Genomic DNA, 24,331 nt, shown 5'->3' with positions numbered 1-24,331 from the left:
GCACACAAGTCCTTTGGTTGATCTCTTCCCCTTACCCCCACCCTCCCTTACTTTCCCTCTGAGGTTTGAGAGTCTGATTGCTGGTTCTCTTTCTCTGGGTCTGTTTATGTTGTTCATTATTTCCTCTAGATGTGTGAGATCATGTGATCCAAGAAATACCCTAAACTGCAACAAGCCATAATGGTTATGCTGAGAAGCAAATGAATCAGTCTGTAGTGAGTTCCTTTCTGGGCCAACAGTTCTTTTGAGTCCCAATTTCAATGCCAGATAGTTCCTTATGTGTATATGCCGGCCATGATATTTCAGATCTGGTTGGTGGACAAATGGCGGTAATGCAGGTCCGCCCGTCTCTGGTTAGGTCCTGGGCATCCTTCAGCAACCAACCCGCAGCTGCTGTCTGCTGGTATGCTGAGGCGTTGTCAGCATCTTCCATCTCTGAATTGTGTCTCTTCTGTCTTCATGGCTGGAGCGCTTCTGTCTGTTCCTCTCTGTTACAGGATTCCAGATGGTCTCGGAGTTGTTTTCTGAGCGACACTTGTGGGGACTCAACCTTGAGGGGCAGCAGCAAGCCTACAGCTTCCCGGGTGCAGCCCGCAAAGCTGATGACCCGCCCCGCGCCCCGCCCAGGTCCCGCCCCACGCCCATCACAGGCCCCGCCCCGTGCCCCTCAAGGCCCCTCCCAGTCCCGCCCCGGCCCCGCCCCGGCCCCATCCTAGGCCCCGCCCTGCGTCCCGCCCAGGCCCCGCCCCGCGTCCCGCCCGCCGGGGGGGGGTGGGCCTGGCGTTGCGTCTGGCGCGCGGGGCGTGGCTCCCTTTGCCGGCCTCAGCCCGGGCGCCGGCGGCGGGAGGGAGCGGCGCCGGTCCGCGGATGGCATGGCCGGGGCTCCGGGCGCGGCGGGCCCAGCCTCCCCGGAGCAGCCGGCTCCGGAGCAGCCCCCGCCGGGCGGCCTCGGGAACGAGCAGAAGTGCCAGCTCATGCTGCTGCGGACGCTGCAGACCAGTAGGAGCTGACCCGGGGCTGGGGCCGTGGGCGGTGCAGACCAGGCGGGCGGGAGGGCCGGGCGCCCTGGCTCCGGGGCTCCGGGCTGGTCCGAGGCAGGTCTGCGGAGAGACCAGCTGAGTCGGCATTACGGGGAGGCAGTGGGGGGCCCGGGCCTGTTCCCTTATCCAGGGAGGCCCTATTCCTTGCCTGTGGAATGAATGGGGAAGCGGGTTAGGAGTTTGCTCTTTCTGTCACCCTCCCTGGTCTGACAGATAACCTGATTTTGTGTAAGATATGCAGCAATATGTGAACTTAAGATCTGGTGAAGCAGAGTGTTTTGTTTTTTTTAAATAAAAAAATATTTTTTATTGTTGATAAGTTGAAGCGGAGTTTTGAAAAGCCACGTTAGTTCAGGCATACATACTGCTGGCAGTGCAAAAACGACAGTTTTACAAACCTACCCTTCGTTGGAAGGGGCCTGTAGCCTTCCTACATGAATGGGCTGCAGAGTGTAGAAACCCCAGAAATGGACTGGGAAATTGTGTGTGCACGCACCTCAGTGCATTTTCTGGAGGGAGAGCTTATAGCTTCATTATATGCTCAAGACGCCCACGACCCGAAACGGTTAAGAGCCACTGCTGTGGGTTCAGTAAGGACACAACTGCCTGCTGACCAGTGCCTCTCTTCCCAGGGGCCTTGCACTAGACTTCTTAACTTATTTACATTGACAAGTTGACTTCAGACACATTTAGAAATGAGTCTCAAATGTACTTGTCCTAAAGCAAGGTTACTGATTCATAGTTGGCCAGTCACAGTTCAAAAGTCAGCCTCCTGGTTCTGGCTGGGGAGCTCAGTTGGTTTGAGCATCATCCCGCTACACCAAAGCCGTGGTTCGATCCCAGGTCGGGGCACATACAAGAAATACCGGATGAATGCATACATAAGTGGAACAGCAAATCAATGTTTCTCTCTCTTTCTCTCTCAAATCAACAATAATAAAAAACCCAACCACCCCAAAGTTTTCCAACGAGTTTACCAGCAAATAGGGAATCAAGGGAGGTGGGTGGAGGCAGGGGAGAAGAGGGAATAATGACATTGTATTTACAGTGTGTATTGAATACCTCCTAGTTCCTGGTGTGGGAAAATAAAATGCCAAGATGACTAAAGACCTACCTTGCTTTTAAGATGTTTCAGTGGAACACAGTGGGAAGAACATGGGATGCAGATTGGACCTTGGTTCAGGTTCTGGTCCCTCTCCATTAGATGTAGAAGAGTGATTTAACTCTCCGATCCCCTCTATTCCTGTCTGCAAGGAAGAAAGGGGAGGGGCGAGAGGGCTGAAAATACCTCTCTTAGGGTTGTGAGGAGTAGGTTTTATGAATGTAAAGTGCCAGCGTATCAGGAGCTGAGTAAAGGGTGGGTGTTCTTGCAGCGGAAGAGCCAGACGGCGGAGGAAGAAGTTGAGATGGGATGTGAGGTGCTGGACGTGAACGCCGTGGGAATGAGCAGGCCTCAGCCTTCCCCAGGGAGGGCTCCCGGGAGAACCTGTTGGTGGTATGAAAGCTTCACCCTGCAGCTTTGAAATTCTGTAGCTGAGGCTGGGGCGACACCAGGAGAAACCAAGCCTTGTTTTCTTGTTTTCTTTTTCTTCAAAGCAAGTTGTGTGGCCCTTCAGTCCTCAGGCTGATGCTCTGACCACTGAGCAACTGGCTAGGGCAGCTCTGTTTCTTGAGGCTACTTTTCTATGGTATCAAAAGCTTTAATTGTTGGAAAAATCCCTTCTCATACCACGTTGAAATTTGCACCATGTAACTTCTTTTTTTTAAATTATTTTTTTAATTTAATTTAATTTAATTTTTTATATATATATATATTTATTGATTTTTTTACAGAGGGGAAGGGAGAGAGATAGAGAGCTAGAAACATTGATGAGAGAGAAACATTGACCAGCTGCCTCCTGCACACCCCCTACTGGGGATGTGCCCGCAACCAATGTACAATACATGCCCTTGACCGGAATCCAACCTGGGACCTTTCAGTCCGCAGACCGATGCTCTACCACTGAGCCAAACGGGTTTCGGCTGCACCATGTAACTTCTACCCCTTGGTCCTCATGTGTCCTCTTGAGAAATAGCAACGGAATCTATTCCCCTTTAAACACTCGAAGCTACTGTGGTCCTAGTTATGTCTTGTTCCTCCTTTCCAAATCCACCAATCCTTGTGTCTTACTGAACATGGTCCTGGCTGTTCTAATCGCCTTCCCTAAGGAAGAGCTTCAGCCAGCAGGTCCCGCGGAGAGGGTGGCCCTCAGACTGGGACACAGTTTCAGTGGGTCTGACCCCACAGAGAGCAGTGGGGCTACTTCCTGCTTGTCTCTGAATCTGGATACGGTGCTGCTGTTTGCTTCTACGGATATGGCCCCAAATCCCCCCAGTCTTTGATCATTTAACTAAGAATGGCCTTTAAAAACATATTTGGTATTACCTAAGATGTTTGGTAGTACCCATCTTGGTATTTGTATCGGTGCTTCATTTCATTAAAGACTTGCTTTTATGTTAATTTAAGTTTGTCTCCTAAAAACCCCCCCACAATTTTAATATAGTATAACTTCATTGAGATTTGTGAGTTGCTTTTTGATAATATCTTATACTGCTGTTTGGATAACTTAATTGGCTGTTTATTTCAATTAGCATACATAATCGAATCAATATCTTTTTAGATCCGTATGTCAAACTTCTACTTGATGCCATGAAACAGTCTGGTTGGTAAGTACATCTGTTTGAAGTGCTGCTCTATATTCTGCCTGCTGAAAACCAAAATCCAAAACACTGGAACCACTTATATTTCACGTTAGGCCACAGAGCCTTTTCTTTCCTTTTCCTTTCTTTTCCTTTCTTTTCCTTCCCTTTCCTTCCTTCCTTCCTTCCTTCCTTCCTTCCTTCCTTCCTTCCTTCCTTCCTTCCTTCCTTCCTTCCTTCCTTCCAATACATTTTTATTGATTTCAGAGAGGAAGGGAGAGGGAGAGATTGATAGAAACATCAATGATGAGAGAGAATCATAGATCGGCTGCCTCCTGCACACCCTTACTGGGATTGAGCCTACAACCCAGGCATGTGCCCTTGACTGGGATCGAACCCAGGACCCTTCAGTCCTCAGTTGGACGCTCTATTCACTGAGCCAAACTGGAAAGGGCCACAAAGCCTTTTCCGTATGGTAGATGATAGTGATTAGCTGCGTTCTCTCCTGACAAGTCTTATGCTTCTCAGACATCTGCTTTAACTTTACCTAATTTCACCTTGGTTACTTATTAAACACAATACTTAAAACCTTTCTTGTAGGTAATTACTAAACCTGGCTTTTCCACTCTGCCAGCCTCAGCATTCTCCTAAATGGAGAACAGATCTCAGCTGGTTATGTCGGAACCGTCCAGGTGTTGTTTAACTTTGAGGGCGTTAAAGGAAGCGACTTTTGAGGTCCACTTCTTACCATGGTGGCCCAAGGACAGGAACACCCTCATATCTCCAACATGGTCTTAATTAGTTGACCGAATGCTCTGTGGAACCATAACGTTCATAGAATTTGAACTAGGATAGATGTCAGAGATGATATCCTTATTTTACAGATGAAAAAACTGAGTCCTGAGGTGTTAACCTGCTTCCCCAGTGTTTCCTCTGTGTCAGGGTGGGGGGGTTTGATGGCGGTGTCCTGGCCCGGGGCAGTTCCCTGAGCCGTGTGCACCCCGCTTCTGGACTCTCCCCTTCCTTCTTGCCTTTCAGCGCTGTTAGCAGAGAAAGACACTTCTCGTGCGAAGACTGCCTTGGGAACGTCAGTGGAGGCTTTGATGCGTCCGTGTCTCAGGTAGGCGTGTTTGCCAAGTTTTCTTTCCTCCCAGTTCTCCTGACGTTTGCTGAGGACCTTCCACCTGCTGGGGATCGTTTGGTAGACTTCGTGTGGGATTCAGAAAGTGCATTCGTCACGGTCCTTACTTGTAAGGGGCTTACCTCTTCCCAGGGGAGCTGAGACACGCACACAGACAAGGACACAAGGGGGAGGCATGGTTGCCACCATGGGGCGGGGACATGATGGGCTGAAAGATACCAACAGAGGCAGCGAGCGGTGGTGAAGCCTCTCTCTTCAGGGCAAAGAAGACAGAGACTGTTGGTGGCCCACCCAGGGGAAGCAGGAGCCACCGGGTGTATTTGTGGAATGGCGTGTGGTCTGGTTTGCTGGAGGGCAGGAGTACAGGGAGATAGGGGAGACAGGATCGGAATGAAGGTAAGCCCTATGGTGGGAGAATTTGAATGCTAAGCTAAAGCGTTTCACCTTTACCTGGTGAGAAGTGAAATATACCTTTGACAGTTTTTTTTTTTTAAATTTTTAAAATATTTTATTGACTTTTTTTATTTTTATTTTAAAAATATATTTTATTGATTTTTTTTACAGAGAGGAAGGGAGAAGGATAGAGAGTTAAAAATATCGATGAGAGAGAAACATCCTTCAGCTGCCTCCTGCACACCTCCTACTGGGTATGGGCCCGAAACCAAGGTACATGCCTTGACCAGAAACGAACCTGGGATCCTTGAGTCTCCAGGCTGACGCTCTATCCACTGAGCCAAACCAATTAGGGCTCATCACAGTGTGGGATTCCTTAATATGACCCGTGTGATTCAGGGCCCACTCAGGGTCCAGTTTCTGGCGGAGGCCACACACTAAAATGAAGAGAGAGACTGGAAAAGAGTTAATTTTGAAAAATGGGGGGGCCAGGTGGAAGTCAACCTCTAGTGGGAAGACTACTATTTTATTGACTTTTTACAGAGAGGAAAGGAGAGGGATAGAAAGTTAGAAACATCGATCAGCTGCCTCCTACACACCTCCACTGGGGAGGCGCCTGCAACCACGGCACATGCCCCCGACTGGAATCGAACCCGGGACCCCTCAGTCCACAGGCCGACGCTCTGTCCACTGAGCCAAACCGGTTTCGGCTACCTTTGACAATTTTTGATTAGGGCAGTGAGATAACTCCTTTGTAAAACATGGGTAATGATTATATCTAATAGCCTCATTAGCTGTGGGGTGTGGGCAAGCTATTGCCTTATTCTCAGTCTCCTCACTTGTAAATTAGTAACCACAGTACCTCTAGCGCTCAGATTGGGTCTTGGTCAGTTCATCCACTTCTCCTGTGCACCCACCCTCCCCGCCTAACACATTAGGCAACTACTAATGTGTTACTTAGTTGCCTGCTCTTCAGGTTTATTCATGGGATACTTTGAGGTAAAGGTAATACCTTGTAGTTTTATGAAATCATATAGCATATCATCTTTTGCAGCATTTATTTTGTTCAGCATTGTGAGATTCTTCCGTGTTGTTGTGTGTACCTTTGGTTTATTAGTTTCACTGATGGATAGTATTCCATGGGGTGTCTGTACTATTGTTTACCCTACCTAATATTGATTCTTTCCAACTTTGTTACTACTTTGAGCAATGCTGTGTGAATATTTTTTAACTTTCCTCCTGGTGCACATGTGCAAAAAGTTATGCAAGGTATACATTGAGGAGTGGAATTGCTGGGCCCTGTGGTATGCATACATGTGACATCAGCAGGTGACGCCAAACACTTCTCCCCGTGGTGCCCGGCGCACGGCACTCCGCTGGTAGTTCTTTCGCTAGCTTACCTTCCTCTGTCAGCCCTTCAGTGTTGAAGTCCCTTCATTATTGGAGTTAGACCCCCTTCTTTTTTACTCTGTACTCTGCTAAGGGGATCTCATTTATTTTCCTAGGTCAGAGCTCTCTCTTGAACTCCACATTCGTATATCCAAGTGCCTACTTAATACCCACTCTTGGTTGTCTTAAAGGCACCTCAGATCTGACCTGTCCAAGTCCAGATTAATGATTTCTTTTTTCAGATTGATGATTTTTACCATCTCCTACCCCACCCAACCTGGTCTTTTAGTTTTGCATATTTCAGTGAATGGTACCACCATCCATCCTATTATACAAACCAGAAATTCAGGATCATTCCTTTTTTTTTTTTTAATTGGGCAATCTGATATCTTTTTAAAAAAATATATTTTATTGATTTTTTTTTATAGAGAGGAAGGGAGAGGGATAGAAAGTCAGAAACATTGATGGGAGAGAAACATCGATCAGCTGCCTCCTGCACACTCGCCACTGGGAATGTGCCTGCAACCAATGTACATGCCCTTGACCGGAATTGAACCTGGGACCCTTCAGTCAGCAGGCCAACGCTCTATCCACTGAGCCAAACCGTTTTTGACAGGATCATTCTTGATACCTCTGATCTCTTCCCATATTCTATCCACCAAATTTTTAATACATTTTAAAATTGATTTCAAAGAGGAAGTGGGGGGGGGGGTGGGGAAGAGAGAGAGAGAGAAAGAACCATCAATGATGAGAGAGAATTACCCCTTGTCCACCTCCCTCACGCCCCAATCAGGGATTGAGCCCGCAATCTGGGCATGTGCCCTGATGGGGAATCAAACTGTGGCCCTCATAGACTGACGTTCAACCACTGAGCCCACCACCAAATTTTATCTATTAATAATTTACCTCCTAGATAATATTCTTGGGTTCCTCTATCCTAGCTCACGTCCCATTACCTCATGCCTAGAATTCCTCATTAACCTTCAGCTAGTCTCTCTGAATCAGTTTTGGTCATCTTCTGCCTATTTTTCTAACTATAGTCAAAGGAATAAAAACAAAATAAAATCAAAGCCATTCCTCCCCTTCCCATTTCACTACTTCCTTTCATTGACTTCCCACTGCTATCAGGACAAAGGCAAGGTGTTCAATGATTTGGCCACTGCTGACCTCACCAGCCTTATCTGATTCCGACCACCTCAAACTTGTGCTTCAGAAACATAAGCCTGCTTCTCCAACATTCTGTTCTTTCAACCCTCCCCATGCCCTTTGTGGGAACCCCTTTCACGTCCTTTGTGGTTCAGGGTTTGGGTTTAGGGTTCGGGTTTTGGGGAAGGTCGCACACAAATGAAAGAGACTAGAAAATTATTTATCTGGGAAATGGAGGCCAGGTGGAGGCCCAACTCCAGTGGGAGGACTACACTTTGCTTGGGCCTTGCCATCTCCCTTTTATTCAGTTTGGGATACACCCATTGCCCTCAGGCAGGCAATTCCAGCAACTGGCAGATTATTTTATCAGTAAGGATTTACATGATTATTTGGTGGGGAAGTTGCTTCAGCTACCACTGTCTCAACTAGGTAGGGATTGGTTGGCTCTGACCTTACAGAGGTTCAAGGTTGACCAGCCTTCTGGGTTTCTTGTTCACACCTTTTTTTTTTTTTTTTTTTTTTTTTTAAAATATATTTTATTGATTTTTTACAGAGAGGAAGGGAGAGAGATAGAGAGCTAGAAACATTGATGAGAGAGAAACATCGACCAGCTGCCTCTTGCACATCCCCTACTGGGGATGTGCTTGCAACCAATGTACATGCCCTTGACCGGAATCGAACCTGGGACCTTTCAGTGGTTGAACGTCAGTCTATGAGGGCCACCTCAGTGGTTGAACGTCAGTCTATGAGGGCCACTCTACCCACTGAGCCAAACCGGTTTCGGCTTGTTCACACCTTTCTAATTAGTGAGACAATGATGGTTCAGGCACTCCCTTCCCCTTTCCTCATATTTAACTACCAGTCACCCATTGGATCCCAGATTAAACATCCTTCTGCAGAGAAGCCTTCCCCAGCCTCCAGACCAGGCCAGGTACTCTCATTGTAGGTACTCATGCCAGCCTGGGTTTTTCTTCATGACAGCCGTCATTGCATGTATTTAAACATTTTGGTAAATAATTTCTATCTCTGTTAGTAGATTATACATCTAAAAGGTCTCCATAAATATCAGTTGAATAAATGGATGTTGAATGGTAACTTATTATTATTAGGATCTCTCATGTCTTTATTATTCTTATAGGGTCCTCTTCAGAGGGCTGTGGGCTTTTTGCACTTCTTTCTGAAGGTCTTTCTGAGTATTTTTTTTCCTGGCAAGTTTAGTAGAGTGGGACAGTGGTGGTCATTCATTGTATTGCTCATTCAGAACCTCATTCAGAAGCATTTTAGACATATTCTCATTTAATTCTCACAATTCTATGAGGTAGGTACTCTAATGTTTTCCTTTCATAGTTGAGGAAACTGAGGCACAGGGAAGGTAGGAAACTTGCCCTAGGTCATTGCATTAGTAAGGAATAGGGCTAGAATTTGAATCTGTCAGCTTCTTCCAAAGTCCACTCTCTAAGTACAATGCTGTGGAGTCTAAGACACACTGAGACAGTCAGACAATGAGGACAGTGTGTGAATACTTGTCCTCAATCGAAGTGCTCTTATAGTCCAGAGAGGAGAGAGGGGAGAAGTTAGTCATCGGGAAGGCTTAATGGGGCATGCACTTAGACTGGCCCTTGACAGACAGACAGTTGTGGGGTCAGTGGAGAAAAGTGGGTGGAGGCAATGCAAGCAGGTAAGTCCCCCTCATGTGTGAGAGAGGATAGACTCCATGAAATGAGAATGGATTTTAGACATAACTGAACTTCTCTTATTTTGCCTCCTAGATTGTTTTGTGCCAGAATAATATCCGTAATCAGGCCCATATGAACAGAGTGGTCACCCACGAGCTCATTCATACATTTGATCATTGTCGTGCTCATGTTGACTGGTTCACCAATGTCAGACATTTGGCCTGCTCAGAGGTGAGTTTTATTGTAAACGACACCTTTCCCCCCCCTGCAGAACACTGTGTTTGAACAATTTATTAAAATATTTTATTTAAACACTAGAGGCCCGATGTATGAATTTGTGCACCAGAGGGGTCCCTTGACCTGGACTGAGGGATTGGGCTGAAACTGGCTCTCTGACATCCCCTGAGGGGTTCTGGATTGTAAGAGGGTGCAGGCCAGGCTGAGGGACCCCACTGGTGCATGATCAGGGTTGGGGAGAGATGATGAAGTTGGCCAGCTGGGGAGGAATGCAGGAGGTTGCCAGCTGAGGAGGGATCGTGAGAGGGTTCCAGGGCATGTCCAGCCCATCTTGCTCAGCCCTGACTGGCCAGATCCCAGCAGCAAGCTAACCTACTGGTGGGAGTGTCTGCCCCCTGGTGGTCAGTGCAAATCATAGTGAGCAGTTGAATGGCCTTAGCATGTCATTAGCATATTATGCTTTGATTGGTTGAACGGCTGACTGGACAACCAGACACTTAGCACATTAGGATTTTATTATATAGAATTATATAGTATACTCATTTTCTTATTGTGATAGCTCCATGTTCGTCTTGAATTTCTGTTTCTAACTATTGAATACAATTTTTTGAGACACAACAGAGAAATTTTAAGTATTTTTTAGAATTGTATTAAATATAACCTTTTTAATCCTAATAATAGTGATTAACTTTAATTATAATAAACTATTTCTTATGGAATGAACTATGTAACATAAAAATTAAGGGCAGTTAACATTTACTGAAGGTTGTGTGCCAAACACTGTTATGTTTGTGGATTTTTTTTTTAAGTGGACATATCCTCAAGATTTTATTGTTACATAATAAAACAAAACACGAAGCTTAGAACTAGATCAGTAGGCCCTTTCTCCTCCTCCTCCTCTTCTTCTTCTTCTTCTTTTTTTTTTTACAAAAAGCTCCACGTTTACTAACTATATATTCTAACATTGTCAAAATTTCAAGCACGTTATTCTGAAGCTCAAGAAACTGCAATACTTAGTATTAATTAAAAATTGAAAAAGGGTAGAGTTCAAAATAAAAATGCAGAAAATGTTTACTTTGGTGGATCTGTATTGATGCCATATTTTTCCTTGAGAAGTTTTAACTGTTCTTCATTCTTCCTTGTGTCCATCTTCTGAAATGCCCTGTTGGCAATATAGTACAAAACCATGAGGTATCTGTTTCAGACGTTGAATTCGGACAGGTGGTCACATGCGTTCTTGGCATCAAAGATGTCCTCACAGAGCACATAAGCTGTTCCTCTAGTTTCAGATGTGTTCCCCACTCTGATTTGACGAATAGGTCTGTAGTTCCCAAATATATCATACCTTTCTTCAGCTGTGATGTTGTAAGGCAAATTTCTTATATACAAAACCCGATTTACTTCAGGTGGAAGTCTGACGTTCGCTCTCTTGGCTGCTGGCATCGCCATTTTGCCGGGCTGATGAGGTTACCGCGGCAGATACTAGAACTCCCCCTTATTCCTCCTGAGCTCGCTCAGCTTTCAGCTCAGCACGGCCTTAGATGCGGACGTCCACACGCAGGCTCCATAACACAGGGACACCTGGCCCTTTCTTTCCTTATCCCCTCCTAGCTCACAGTGCTTGCATCTCCTAATGCCAGCTATCTCTTAGATTTTCAGTAGGGCTCAGCACATTCAAGCCTCAGCACAATCTTCTTTAAACAAATTAAAAATTTTTTTTTTATTGATTTTATTATTTTAAAAATTTATTGAGCCGAAACTGGTTTGGCTCAGTGATTAGAGCATTGGCTTGCGGACTGAAATGTCCTGGGTTCGATTCCGGTCAAGGGCATGTACATTGGTTGTGGGCACATCCCCAGTGGGGAGTGTGCAGGAGGCAGCTGGTCGATGTTTCTAACTCTCTATCCCTCTCCCTTCCTCTCTGTAAAATATCAATAAAATATATTTAAAAAAATAAAAAATTTATTGTTGAAAGTATTACATATATCCCCTTTCCCCCTATTGACCCTCTCTACCCTGCCCCCCCCCCCCCGAGAGAGAGAGAGAGAGAGAGAGAGAGAGAGAGAGAGAGAGACAGAGAAAGAGAGAGAAAGAGAGAGAGAGAGAGAGAGAGAGAGAGAGAGAGAATTGATTTGTTGTTCCCCTTATTTAGGCATTCATTGGTTGATTCTTGTGCCCTGACTGGGGATCGAACCCATAACCTTGGTGCATTAGGACAAACTCTCTAACCAACTGAGCTAACTGGCTAGAGCTTTAGCACAAACTTCTTTGTAGTTTTAGCTTTTTTGTGTGGAAAATCAGCTTAGTCTGCCTACCACAGCCACTCTGCTTCCTGGCGTAATGCCGCTTTCCCTGTGCACAGAGAATCCTTGCCCATCTTGTATTGTTACTTTGTGGGGTTTATGCTTGCCTCACTTCTTACAGGAAGTCCAGCGGGTTTTAGGAACATTCTCCATGTTTGTGAGAGCCCTTTCAGCACGGAAAGCGATGGTGGGTCCTTACATAGTTGTCACAACAGCCCATGGAAGTGGAAACTATCATCCTCATTTAATATCTGTGGAAAGGAAGGCATTTGTTTAGATTCCATACTTCAGATTTATAACCAGGGTTCCTAACTGGCTTCCTGTGCTGCTTTCTTTAGGTAAAGATCCTTTCTTGCTCTAGCACATGTGTCAAACACAAGGCCCGCGGGCCAAATCCAGCCCGCCAGGCCTTGCAATGTGGCCCACACCGCGCTGTCATCACTGCACTCCGCTGTCAGTTTATGACATTGTCAGTTTATGACTGTTCAGTAAACCATTTGGCCCGCAATTTAGGCTGGATTTTAGATTTTGGCCCCTTCTCTGATTGAGTTCGACACCCCTACGAGTAAAATATAAAAATGTATTTGTGAATAAGCACTTCGGATTGCTCTAAAAAATATACATATATAAATATACATATACATATAAATATACTTTTGGAGAGACATAAGTATTTCATAATTGAATTTCATTAATCCAAGAGTACAATGTATTGAGAAATTAAAAAACTAATATAAATTTCAATTTTATATTTTATAATTTAGATTATATTCTCTTTCCCTTAAAATTAATAAGCAACCTCACTGCATCTAATTAGAACTCATTATTTGGAGAGTAGACTGAATCCTGAGGGTTTTTTTTTAAACTTTATTTTTATTGTTGACACTATTACAGATGTCACCCCCCACCCATTGCCCACCTGCACCCATCCTCTGCTCCCCCTTCCCTCTAGCCATCACCCCACGGTTGTCTTGTGTCTGTGGGCTAGGCATATATATTCTTTGGCTAATCCCTTCACCGTCTTTCATCCAGCGTCCCCTTCCTGCCGCCCCGTTCCTCCTGACAGCTGTCAGTCTGTTCCGTGTATCCCTGCCTGTGTTTCTATTTTGTTCATCAGTTTATTTTGCTCATTAGTGAATCCTGAATTTTTAAGTAGGTCTCTCTCGGGTGTTATGAAGATTAATGTCAGTTGGCTAAAATGTGTGAGTGCCTTGAGCTCGTCAGAGGAATAAGACCGTGTCATTGTAAAGTAACATGAAGTGGGTCATTCTGTTTGCAGTGAATTAGCAAGAATGCGGCCAGGTTAGCTGTAGAATCCGTGTGGGTAGTCCCAAGATGTTTCATCCATTAAAGCTGCTTTCACTTTAACAATGTAGTAAGTTAGAAAATATGTCCTAACGTCAGGCTGTCATGCACACCCAGCCCAGAGCCTTTGGCATTGTCTGACAAGCTCACAGACAGCTGCCCTCTTTCTTACTGAAGAACTTCTGGAACCAACAGAGTTAAAAAAATTCTTTCAAAAAGTCTTACAGTTATTCTGATCTCAGAAAAAAATGCTACTTTTATATATTTTTACAATTAAAAAAAATTGGTTGTTATAAAGGTAGAGAGCCTGGACACTTATTTTCTTTTCATTTACTTCTGTCTTGGTGATAGATTCGAGCTGCTAACCTCAGTGGAGACTGCTCACTTGTGAATGAAATATTCAGATTACGTTTTGGATTAAAACAACACCATCAGGTAAAAATTAACATGAAATCACTTACCTCTAAGAGTGCTCAGAGTGGAAATAATAAATAAAGAAATGAGACGTACAGTTAGTATTTGAAACTTGAAAGAGCTACTTACATGAAATGAATACAGACTGTATACCGTTTAAGCCAAATAGATGGAATTTAGTTCTGGCTTATAATTATGGGTGAACTGTGTGACCGACAGAGATTTTAATAGTGAAAAGAACTATGATGATCCCGCTCTTGGGATACTTGTGGATGGGGTAGATAAGGAGTGGAAGTGAAGTCACAGCCTGTCTTACTTTTATCCTGGCCGTCCTGGGCTTACATTTTATTTTTTATTTATTATTATTATCATTTAAAATAATATTTTATTGATTTTTTTACAGAGAGAAAGGCAGAGGGAAAGAGAGATAAAAACATCAATGATGAGGGAGAATCATTGATCGGTTGCCTCCTAAATGCCCCCCACTGGGGATTGAGCCAGCAACCCAGGCATATGCCCTTGACCATAATTGAGCCCAGGACCCTTCAGTCCACAGGCTGACACTCTATCCACTGAGCCAAACCAGCCAGGGCAAAAATGAGTTTTGATTATGGTTCAGATATATAAAATGATGTTATTTCATGATTAAATTTTCATATAAAACTAAAGCCATATACTTTTTTTTTCCTCTTTAGACTTGTGTCAGAGACAGAGCCATTCTTTCTATCCTGGCTGTTAGGAATGTCAGCAAAGAAGTAGCTGAAAAGGCTGTTGATGAAGTTTTTGAATCGTGTTTCAATGACCATGAACCTTTTGGAAGGATCCCACATAACAAGACATACGCAAAATATGCTCATAGAGACTTTCAAAACCGTCATCGGTATTACTCAAATATATGAAGGCAATGACATTTTATATTACCTCAGTGATCATGAAGAAAATATGGTTCTCAGGTACACAGATGTATAAAACATAAATGATCAGTTAAATACAGACAAGACAGAAGATGCTGATTCTAGCATATTATCAGAAAATGTAACTCTGGTGAAACATGAAACTGCCTTAAACTTCAAGGCAGAAATTATGTCTGTATAGCCAATCATTCAGTGAATAAGGCAAATCAATTACGTTTTGTATTTTCTACATTGTACTTGTGTTTTTTATTCTTGTGATGTTATTTTTATTACATGCTAGGGGCCCAGCACAAAGTTTCATGCACCGATGGGGTCCCTCGGCCTGGCCTGCACCCTCTCGCAACTCAGGATCCCTTTGGGGATGTTGGAGAGCTGGTTTTGGCCCCAGCTCTGCAGGCCAGCCCGAGGGACCCCACTGGTGCACGTGCACTGGGCCTCTAGTATGCATATAAGATCTTTGGTTAATCTCTTCCCACCTTCCTCCCACCCCCTTCCCTCTTAGATTCATTAGTCTGTTACATGTTCCATGCCTGTGGTTTCTGCTCCTTCATTGAGCTTCTGCCCCTTAGTGGTCAATGTGTGTCATAGCTACCAACTGGTTGGCTGGTCGTCTGGTTGCTTAGGCTTTTATATATATAGATGATTATTTAATTTATTTTTTTAAAGAATTCCATTTTTCTTTTTCTTTAAAAAAAATTTATTTTATTTAATTTTACATAGAGGAAGCGAGAGGGATAGAGAGTTAGAAACATCGATGAGAGAGAATCATAGATCAGCTGCCTCTTGCACACCCCCTATTGGGGATGTGCCCGCAACCAAGGTACATGCCCTTGACCGGAATCGAACCTGGGACCTTTCAGTCTGCAAGCTGACGCTCTATCCATTGAGCCAAACCGGTTTTGGCTATATAGATGATTATTTTAATATTTGATTAAGAAAACTGTGAAGTGGTACACTTGTATAATGTTGATAAGAGAACACTGTTGGTATTTACATTAAGTATAAAGAAAAATGTATTGATCTTATTTATGACATTTGTTGAGATGTTATGATCAAAACATATAATGAATGAAAGTTGAAAAGAATTTATTCAATGATCAATGTCTACCCCACTCTCTGCTCTTCTTTCTTTTAAAAAAATATATTTTATTGATATTTTACAGAGAGGAAGAGAGAGTGATGGAGAGCTAGAAACATCAATGAGGGAGATACATCGACCAACTGCCTCCTGCACCCTCCCCACCGGGGATGTGCCCACAACCAATGCACATGCACTTGATTAGAATCAAACTTGGGACTCCTCAGTCTGCAGACTGACTGACGCTCTATCCGCTGAGCCAAACTGGCTTTGGCTCTCTGCTCTTCTTTCAACATGTATGTGGAGACTATATGGTTTAGTTTTCAGGGGACAGTTTTTTTTTTTTTTTTTTTTTTTTTTTTTTTTTTTTTTTTTTTTTTTTTTGTGAGAGAAGAAGGGAGAGGAATAGAGAGATAAAAACATTTGTGAGAGAGAAACATCAATCAGCTGTCTCCTGCATGCATCCCACTGGGAATTGAGCCTACAACCAGGAATCGAACTGGTGACCTCTTGGTTCATGGGTTGTCACTCAGCTGCTGAACCACACTGGCTGGGTGTTTTCTAGGAACAATTTTTATTAGATTTTTAAGTTTTTGTTATTTAAAAAAATTTAAAGAATAATTTATTGCCCTAGCCGGTTTGGCTAGGGGATAGAGCATTGGCTTGTGGACTAAGGGTCCTTGGTTCAATTATGGTCAAGGGCACATGTCATGCGTGGGTTGTCGGATTGATCCCCAGTAGGGGATGTGCAGGAGGCAGCCAATCAATGATTCTTTCTCATCATTGATGTTTCTATCTCTCTTTCCCTTTCCCTTCCTCTCTGAAATCAATAAAAATATATTTTAAAAAAGAATAGTTTATTGATTTTGAGAGAGAGAGGAAGGGAGAGGAAGGGATCAAGCCTGCAATCTGGGCACATGACCTAACCAGGAATCAAACCGGCAACCCTTCTGTGAATGGGATGGTACCCCACCAATTGAGTCACACCGGCCAGGGCTTTCTTTATTTTTAGTAAAGGCCAGTACATTAAATTTACAATGTACATTAAATTTACAATGCACACACACACACACACACACACACACACACACACACACACACAATCTTCACCTGAAGATATATTTTCTATTGATTTTTAGAGAGAGAGGAAGGTGGGGGGAGAGAGAGAAACATTGACTAGTTGCCTCCTGAATGCACCAGACCGGGGATCAACCTACAACCTACAACCTAGGTATGTGCTCTGACTAGATATCGAACCCACAACCTTTTTGGTGTATGGAATGGTGCTCCAAGCAACTCGGCCACTTGGCCAGGGCTAATTTTTATATATTTACAAGATTTTCACATAATCATTCTTAAATCTTGGACAAGCCCTGATCTGAGTTTTGAATTCAGAAAACATGGTCCTTTTATCTGTCCCTCTTTTTTTTTTTTCTTTTTTAATCTGTTCCTCTTAACTGGTAACTGCATTTTCTAGCTGTCCAGCAACCAACTCTTGGCCTGTGTCCAGACTGAAAGACACTGTGTGTATAGGCGGTTAGTTAAAGGTTTAAACATAATGAAGTTAGTAGGATTCTTTCTTTTAGTTAAAATTTGATTAAATATAAATCATAAAGTGATAACAAAAGCTGAATAACTTATTAAACATTAAGATATGGTTTGAAGATTCTTGGGAAGATGGTGGAATAGGAAGCAACAGAAATCTATCTTCCCACCTACATAGAATTACACGGACAGAATCTGTCTAATGTAAATATTTTGGACACTAGAGTCTGTTAAAGGCTTGTAATTTCCCGGGGGAGGGTTGGGAGGTAAATTGAAGCTAATTTTGGCCATTTCCAGCTGTTAGCACAGTAGTAGTTACTCATCTCTCACTAGTGTGCCTTGTGGCAGGCAGCTGTGCATGTTTTCCCAGCACAGTCTGTGTACAGATTGTGGGAACCAGGCGGGAGGTTGGGGGCAAAAAGCACCCTGCCCTCCATTTATTTGGGATCTGCTCTGATTGCTCATTGCTGCTGCTTTTCACAGAGGTTCAAAGAGATGGTGGCATTGTTACATTCTATTCATTGAAAAGTATTAAGAAAATGAATAGGCAAACTATGGACTGGGAAAATATGTATATTTGAGAAAGACCTCTTATGTGAAAATATAAAAACTTTGTATACCTTAAAAAGACAACCCAGTTGCCGAAACCGGTTTGGCTCAATGGATAGAGCATTGGCTTGGGGACTGAAAGGTCCCGGGTTCGATTCTGGTCAAGGACATGTACCTTGGTTGCCGGCATATCCCCAGTAGGGGGTGTGCAAGAGGCAGCTGATCGATGACTCTCTCATAGATGTTTCTAGCTCTCTATCTCTCTCCCTTCCTCTCTGTAAGAAATCAATAAAATATATATATATATATTAAAAAAAAAAAAAAAATTAAATTGTTTCTAGCTCTCTATCTCTCTCCCTTCCTCTCTGTACAAAATTTAAAAAAAAAAAAAAAAAAAAAAAAAAAAAAAGACAACCCAGTTAAGAAAATAGCAAAAACACTTGAACACACTTTACAAAGAATGAGACATAATTGAACAAGGATACAGAGAACACATGAAAAATGTTTACTATTAGTCATCAAAGAAATGAAAATTAAAACCACAACGAGAAACCACTACACACCCACTAGAAAAGCAAAACATTTAATAGACTGCTGAAAAATTTATTAGGTGTGAAGCAAACAGAACTTTCTTACATTTCTGGTAAGAATGTAAAATAGAATCACTTTGGAAACAGGTTTGGTAGTTGTTTGTAAAGTTAAACCTACCCTTTGATTCTGCTATTCGAAGCTAGGTTTTTACTTAAGAGAAATGAAAACATTCACAAAAAGACTTGTGCAAGAATGTTCATAACAGCTTTATTTACAAAAACCCAAAACTGAAAATAACCAGTGTCTACCAATAGAAGAATGAATAAACAAACTGTAATATATTCAAACCACGGAACACTTCTCAGCAATAAAAAGGAACGAAGATGAATGAAGCTCACAGACATTATGCTAATTAAAAGGAGCTTGAGATACAAAAGAGTACTTGATGGTCCCAAGTCTGTGAAATTATAGAACAGGAAAAACTTCTCTGCTGGGAAAAAAACAATCAGAATAGTGGTTGCCTGAGGGTGGGGGAGTGGACAAAATATTGACTGGAATGAAAGAGAAGGAACTTTTTGGGGTGTTGGAAGTATTTTATATCTTATTTGTGATGTAGGTTATACAGATGTATCCATTAATTGTCAAAGTTGTACAGTTAATATTTGGGCACCTCAATATATATAAAATTTATCTTAAATAACAGTCTGGCTGATGTGGCTCAGTGGTTGAGCATTGAACTGTGAAACAGGTGGTCGCTGGTTCAATTCCTGGTCAGGGCATATGCCCAGGTTGCAGGCTTAATTCCCAGCAGAGGGCATGAAGGAGGCAGCTGATTGATGTTGATGTTTTTCTCTCATCCATGTTTCTATCTCTCCCTTCCCCTGCCTCTAAAATCGATGAAAAAATATTAACTGAATGGCAGGTGGAGAGGTAGGTGGAGGTATAGATTAAACAAGTTGGCACAATATTGATAATTGTCAAACCTGAGTGATATAAGGGTATAAAGATATTCATTACACTAACTATTTTGTGTACTTTATACATATTTGAAATTTTTCACAATTAAGTTTTTTTGTTTTTTGTTTTTAAGACAGGGGAAAGGGGATGAGTTAAAGATGAATATGCACTGAATTTTATTTATTTATTTAAAAATATATCTTATTGATTTTTCACAGAGAGGAAGGGAGAGGGAAAAAGAGTTAGAAACATCGATGAGAGAGAAACATCGATCAGCTGCCTCCTGCATACCCCCTACTGGGGATGTGCCTACAACCAAGGTACATGACCTTGACCAGAATTGAACCTGGGACCTTTCAGTCCACAGGCCGACGCTCTATCCACTGAGCCAAACCAGTTAGGGCTGCACTGAATTTTAAATGCAATAATTAAGATCTTAATTAATTAATTTTTTTGTTAATCCTCACCCAATGATATTTTGCCATTGATTTTTTTTTTTTTTTTTTTGAGAGAGTGGAAGGAAGGAAGAGGGAGAGGGAGCGGTGGGGAGGGGGGAAGAGAGAGAGAGAGAGAGAGAGAGAGAGAGAGAGAGAGAGACAGACAGACAGACAGTGATGTGAGAGAGAGGGACACATCGATTGATTGCTTCCCTCATGTGCCCCAACCAGGGCCAGGGAGGAAGCCTGCAACTGAGGTACATGCCTTTGACCAGAATTGAACCCAGGACCCTTCAGTCCATGAACCAATGCTCTATCCACTGAGCCATATCAGCTAGGGCTGCAATAATATATTAAAAAAAAAAAAAATCACATGAGCAACAGCATAACCACAGTCTTTGCCAGGCAGAAAATTGAGGGCTAAACAATTAGAAAATCATTATTTTGTTCATTTCTGCCCTTGGGAGAGAAAAGGAAGGGCAGACAGGAGAATGAAACAGGATAATCTTGGTCTGCAGTGGTCAGACAATATTACTTCTATTCAACTTCCCCTTCTCAAGGGGATAGAGATATCCAGCCAAGATATTATCAAACCTAGTTATTTGTTAATTAAACTTACTTCAGAGCAATACCCTGAGTGTATAATTAATTAAATGTTAATTTATGTTGATAATATTGCGCTTGAATTTTAAAACTTTTTTTCTGAATTTAAAATATTTGAGAAGCAAAAGCCAGGCATTCTGCTGCTAATTTGCATATTTTCACATTATTGTATTTCTTCTTTCTCTTCCCTGCTGATTTCTACTTCTAACTTTTACAATGCAAGTGTTAAATTCCTAAGAGCAGAATTTGGTTTTATAGAAATTACCTAGTAGAATATCTGGGATTTTATAAGGACAATATTGTTCATTTGATAGGTTCCAATGCTAAGTAAAAAGGAAAAAGTGAATCATTTGACATCCTAAGTGCAAGTGACAGCTTCTCTTGAGTGTTAACTATTGTACATTCCCATCACCTCACATCCAAGGTGGTAAAACAAGAGGGGGAAAATCAAATGGGGTTAAGGGGACTCTCCTAACATAATGCTTCTTTTTCTGAACACTAAGAAGTCCCAGAGTTCCAGAGCAAAGGCTAAAGCTGTATGCACCCTCTGGATCTGGGTCTGTAGGGTCAAAGCCAGACATGTCTGGAGGGGCCAGTCAGGCCACGGGAGGGGCCCCTTATTAGAAGGAGGCCTTGATGAGCCTCTGAGAGTCAGGTGGCTGCCCCAGGGCTCACTGAGGAACCACAGCTCCCCTCATTCTCCCAATCACAGCAGCAGGAGGAGAATCAATCTGAGGGGAAATAGACATTGCATTCATTCAACAAATTATACTAATATTTAAAAACTCAGGATCCATAATGACTGACTGAAGGCTTGACCAAACACTGGAAGTCAGTCCTGCAGTCAGTGTTGGGTTGCCATGGTGACCCAGCACTGACTGCTGCCAGTGCGGATGCAGCAATCCAGCACTGACTGCTGAGGGGGCTGCGTATCAGGCCTGGAGAGAGGCAGGGTCTGATCAGCAGCCTCCATGGCAGCTGTTGATCAGCCATTGCCTCTCTCCGGGCTTCACCAGCAGTTGCGCCTCTGTTTCTCTCTGGGCCTCCATGTGGGCTACTGGTCATCCTCGCCTCTCTGATCAGGCTTGGAGATTGGCCTGGGGATGCTGACTGGCATAGAAACTGACCAATCAGAACCAAATATGGGTGAACTCTGAGGAGCCAATGGCTGCCTAAAAGGCAGACTTTTGATGCTGACTAGCATAGAAATTGACCAATCAGAACCAACTTGGTTGGCAGGGAGGGCCATTGGGGGTGAGATCAGGCCAGCAGGGGAGGGCAGTTGGGGGCAACTAGGCTGGCAGAGAAGGGCAGTTGGGGGTGAAATCAGGCTGGCAGGAGAGGGCAGGTGGAGGCAACCATGCCAGCGGGGGAGGGCAGTTGGGGGCGATATCAGGCCAGCATGGGAAGGCAGTTGGAGGTAAGATCAGACTATCAGGGGAGGGCTGTTGGGGGCAAGATCAGGCTTGCAGGGGAGAACAGTTGTGGGCAAGATCAGGCCTGCAGGGGAGGGCAGTTAGCGGCTATCAGGCAGGCAGGCAGAGGCAGTTAGGGGTGATCAGGCAGGCAGGCAGGCAGAAGGGTTAGGGACAACCAGGCAGGCAGGCAGAGGCAGTTAGGGGCAATCAGGCAGGCAGGCAGAGGGGTTAGGGGTGATCAGGCAGGCAGACAGGCAGGCAGAGGCAGTTAGGGGCAATCAGGCAGGCAGGCAGAGGAGTTAGGGGGATCAGGCATGCAGACAGGCAGGCAGGGGTGATCAGATCGGGCCTAAACTGGCAGTCAGACATCCCTGAAGGAGTCCCCAATTGGAGAGGGTACAGGCTGGGCTGAGGGAACCCCCACTTCATGCACAAATTTTGTGCACTGGGCCACAAGTATATATATGTTTTTATTGATTTTAGAGAGGAAGGGATAGGAAGAGATAGAAATATCAATGATGAGAGAGAATCATTGGTTAGCTGCCTCCTGCATGCCTTCCCTCCCCCTCCTCCCCCCACTGGAGATTGAGCCCTCAACCTTGACCCAGAATTGAACCCTGACCTCCTGGCATAAACCCTTACCCACAATCGAACCCTGACCTGGCTCATGGGTTATAGCTCAATGGCTGAGACACCTGGGCCAGGCTCAACAAATGATGTAGGCACTGGGATACTGAAGTGACCAACATGGATTGCATCTTTGTCATCGTGGGAACAACTACACCAAAGAGGAAGAGGTATGGGGTGATTTGGGGATATATAACATGGCACCCAATCTATAGAAAGTGAAATTTAAACTGAGACCTGAAGTATGAAGGGGAGGTAGCAAGTCAAGGGGATGGGGAAGGAGACTTCCAGACTAAGAGGCAATCCTTTGTGTGAAGGCCCAAGGACGGCACAGGGGCAGTGGAAGTGCTATGGAAAGGGATAATGTTAAACAAACTACCTACTTATCAAGGAAACTTATAGCCAGTTCCCAGGGAGAGGACAAGCTATGTGACCTGCATTTCAATTCAAAAAGGTAAATGTAGTGGGAAAGAATGAAATATTCTGTAATTGGTTCGGGGAAAACTGGGGACATTTGGAAAAAATTAAGTTAAATTCCTAACTCATTCCTATCCTACCTAATAAAAGAGTATAATATTCAAAGTAACCACCACTCTGCTATACCCAACAGCCACGCCCACAAGCCAATCAGAGAGAGTATGCAAATTAACCCCAGCCAAGACGGCTGCTGCCACAGAGAGCAGGAGGGAGGCTTGGGTTTCCCTGGCAATGGAAGAAGCCAAATTTTCCACACACCCTGGTGGGCCTAGGCCTCCATTCAAGGGTACAAAGTTTCAATTATAGAAGATAAATCCCCAGAAAAATGGTGGCAGCCACGGAGCTGGAGAGAGCAGGCTAGGATTGCCCCTGGCGATGGAGGAAGCCAAGCTTTCCACCTGCCTTGGCCAGCCTAGGCCTCCACTCCAGGCTACAAAGTTTCAATTACAGAAGGTGAATAAACCACAACAGAAATGGGTGCTGCCACGGAGCAAGCAGAAGGCTTTGCTTTGCTACAGAATACAAAGTTTCAATTGTAGAAGATAAATATATCCCAGACACCAGGGCCTCCACTTGGGTCACTGGGGGGCATGGCCCGCCTACAACCCACCACAGGCCGCTTGCCCAGGCCACCCCATTCCCCAAGGAATCCCCCATCCTTATCTGGGACACCCTTCAGGGGAAACCAACTGGCCCCCACCCATGCACCAGGCCTCTATCCTATCTAATAAAAGAGTAATATGCAGATTGACATCACTCCAACACACAAGATCAAGATAGCTGCCCTCATGTGGTCAAAAATCCTGCTTCCATGTGGACACAAGATGGTCACCATGAGATAGCCAGCAGGGGAGGGCAGTTGGGAGGGACCAGGCCTGCAAGGGAGGGCAGTTGGGGGCAATCAATCCTGCAGGGGAGGGCATTTAGGGGTGACCAGGCTGGCAGAGGAAGGAAGTTGGGGGCAAACAGGCTGGTAGGGAGCAGTTAGACATCAATCAGGCTGGCAGGCAGAGTGGTTAGAGGCAATCAGGAAGTCAGGCAGGTGAGCAGTTGGGAGCCAGCAGTCCTGAATTGTGAGAGGGATCCCAGATTGGAGAGTGTGTAGGCTGGGCTGAGTGACACTGCCCCCCCCCCCCCCCCCCCCCCCCCGTGCACGAATCCTGTGCACTGGGCCTCTAGTCTATATATAAAAGCCTAAGTAACCAAATGAATGAAAGACCGAACAACCAGTCAATCAGTTGCTATGATGCACACTGACCACCAGGGGCAGACACTCAATGCAGGAGCTGCCCTCTGGTGGTCAGTGAGCTCCCACAGCGGGAGTGCTGTTCAGCAGACCAACCAATCCTGGCGGCCTTCCAGCCTGTGGCAGACACTCACCCCCTCAGTAGTCCTGCAGGTTCAGTTTCTGGAGGACGGGCCAGGTATTGACAGACCAGCACCGCTGGCACAATCTCAACAGTGTCACTGGC

At 44.3% G+C, this 24,331-nt stretch overlaps 1 protein-coding gene and 1 pseudogene across 3 annotated transcripts; one reads left to right on the top strand and one right to left on the bottom strand.

The window, feature by feature from the left end:
- The first annotated feature begins 792 nt into the window (after window positions 1-792).
- On the top strand, window positions 793-19,406 carry ATP23 (ATP23 metallopeptidase and ATP synthase assembly factor homolog). 2 transcript variants are annotated; one of them, XR_014794360.1, is made up of 7 exons: window positions 793-999; window positions 3,701-3,746; window positions 4,758-4,839; window positions 9,558-9,695; window positions 13,661-13,744; window positions 14,419-17,910; window positions 18,241-19,406. XR_014794360.1 is itself a non-coding variant. In XM_084876353.1 (6 exons), the coding sequence occupies exons 1-6, from the start codon at window positions 873-875 to the stop codon at window positions 14,620-14,622; spliced, it is 681 nt and encodes a 226-aa protein (XP_084732479.1). In that variant the 5' UTR covers window positions 793-872; the 3' UTR covers window positions 14,623-18,072. The 2 variants fall into 2 exon arrangements, 1 of the variants encoding a protein (XP_084732479.1); XM_084876353.1 differs by lacking the exon at window positions 18,241-19,406 and having other exon boundaries at window positions 14,419-18,072.
- On the bottom strand, window positions 10,716-11,595 carry LOC311618809 (splicing factor 3B subunit 6-like; annotated as a pseudogene). The gene has a single exon. The product of its transcript is annotated as a splicing factor 3B subunit 6-like (transcript).
- Window positions 19,407-24,331: the final 4,925 nt, after the last annotated feature.

This window comes from Pipistrellus hanaki (assembly GCF_964339955.1).
Source record: "Pipistrellus hanaki genome assembly, chromosome: 3".
NCBI lineage: Eukaryota > Metazoa > Chordata > Mammalia > Chiroptera > Vespertilionidae > Pipistrellus > Pipistrellus hanaki.
The sequence above is the reverse complement of the archived record's forward strand: the minus strand, read 5'-3'. Positions and strand labels throughout refer to the sequence as shown.

Coding starts and splice junctions, on each gene's coding strand:
- ATP23 (XM_084876353.1), top strand. CDS start 873: ATGGCCGGGGCTCCGGGCGCGGCGGGCCCAGCCTCCCCGGAGCAGCCG. Junction 3,747..4,757: donor GCCATGAAACAGTCTGGTTG/GTAAGTACATCT, acceptor CTTGCCTTTCAG/CGCTGTTAGCAGAGAAAGAC. Junction 4,840..9,557: donor TTGATGCGTCCGTGTCTCAG/GTAGGCGTGTTT, acceptor TTTGCCTCCTAG/ATTGTTTTGTGCCAGAATAA.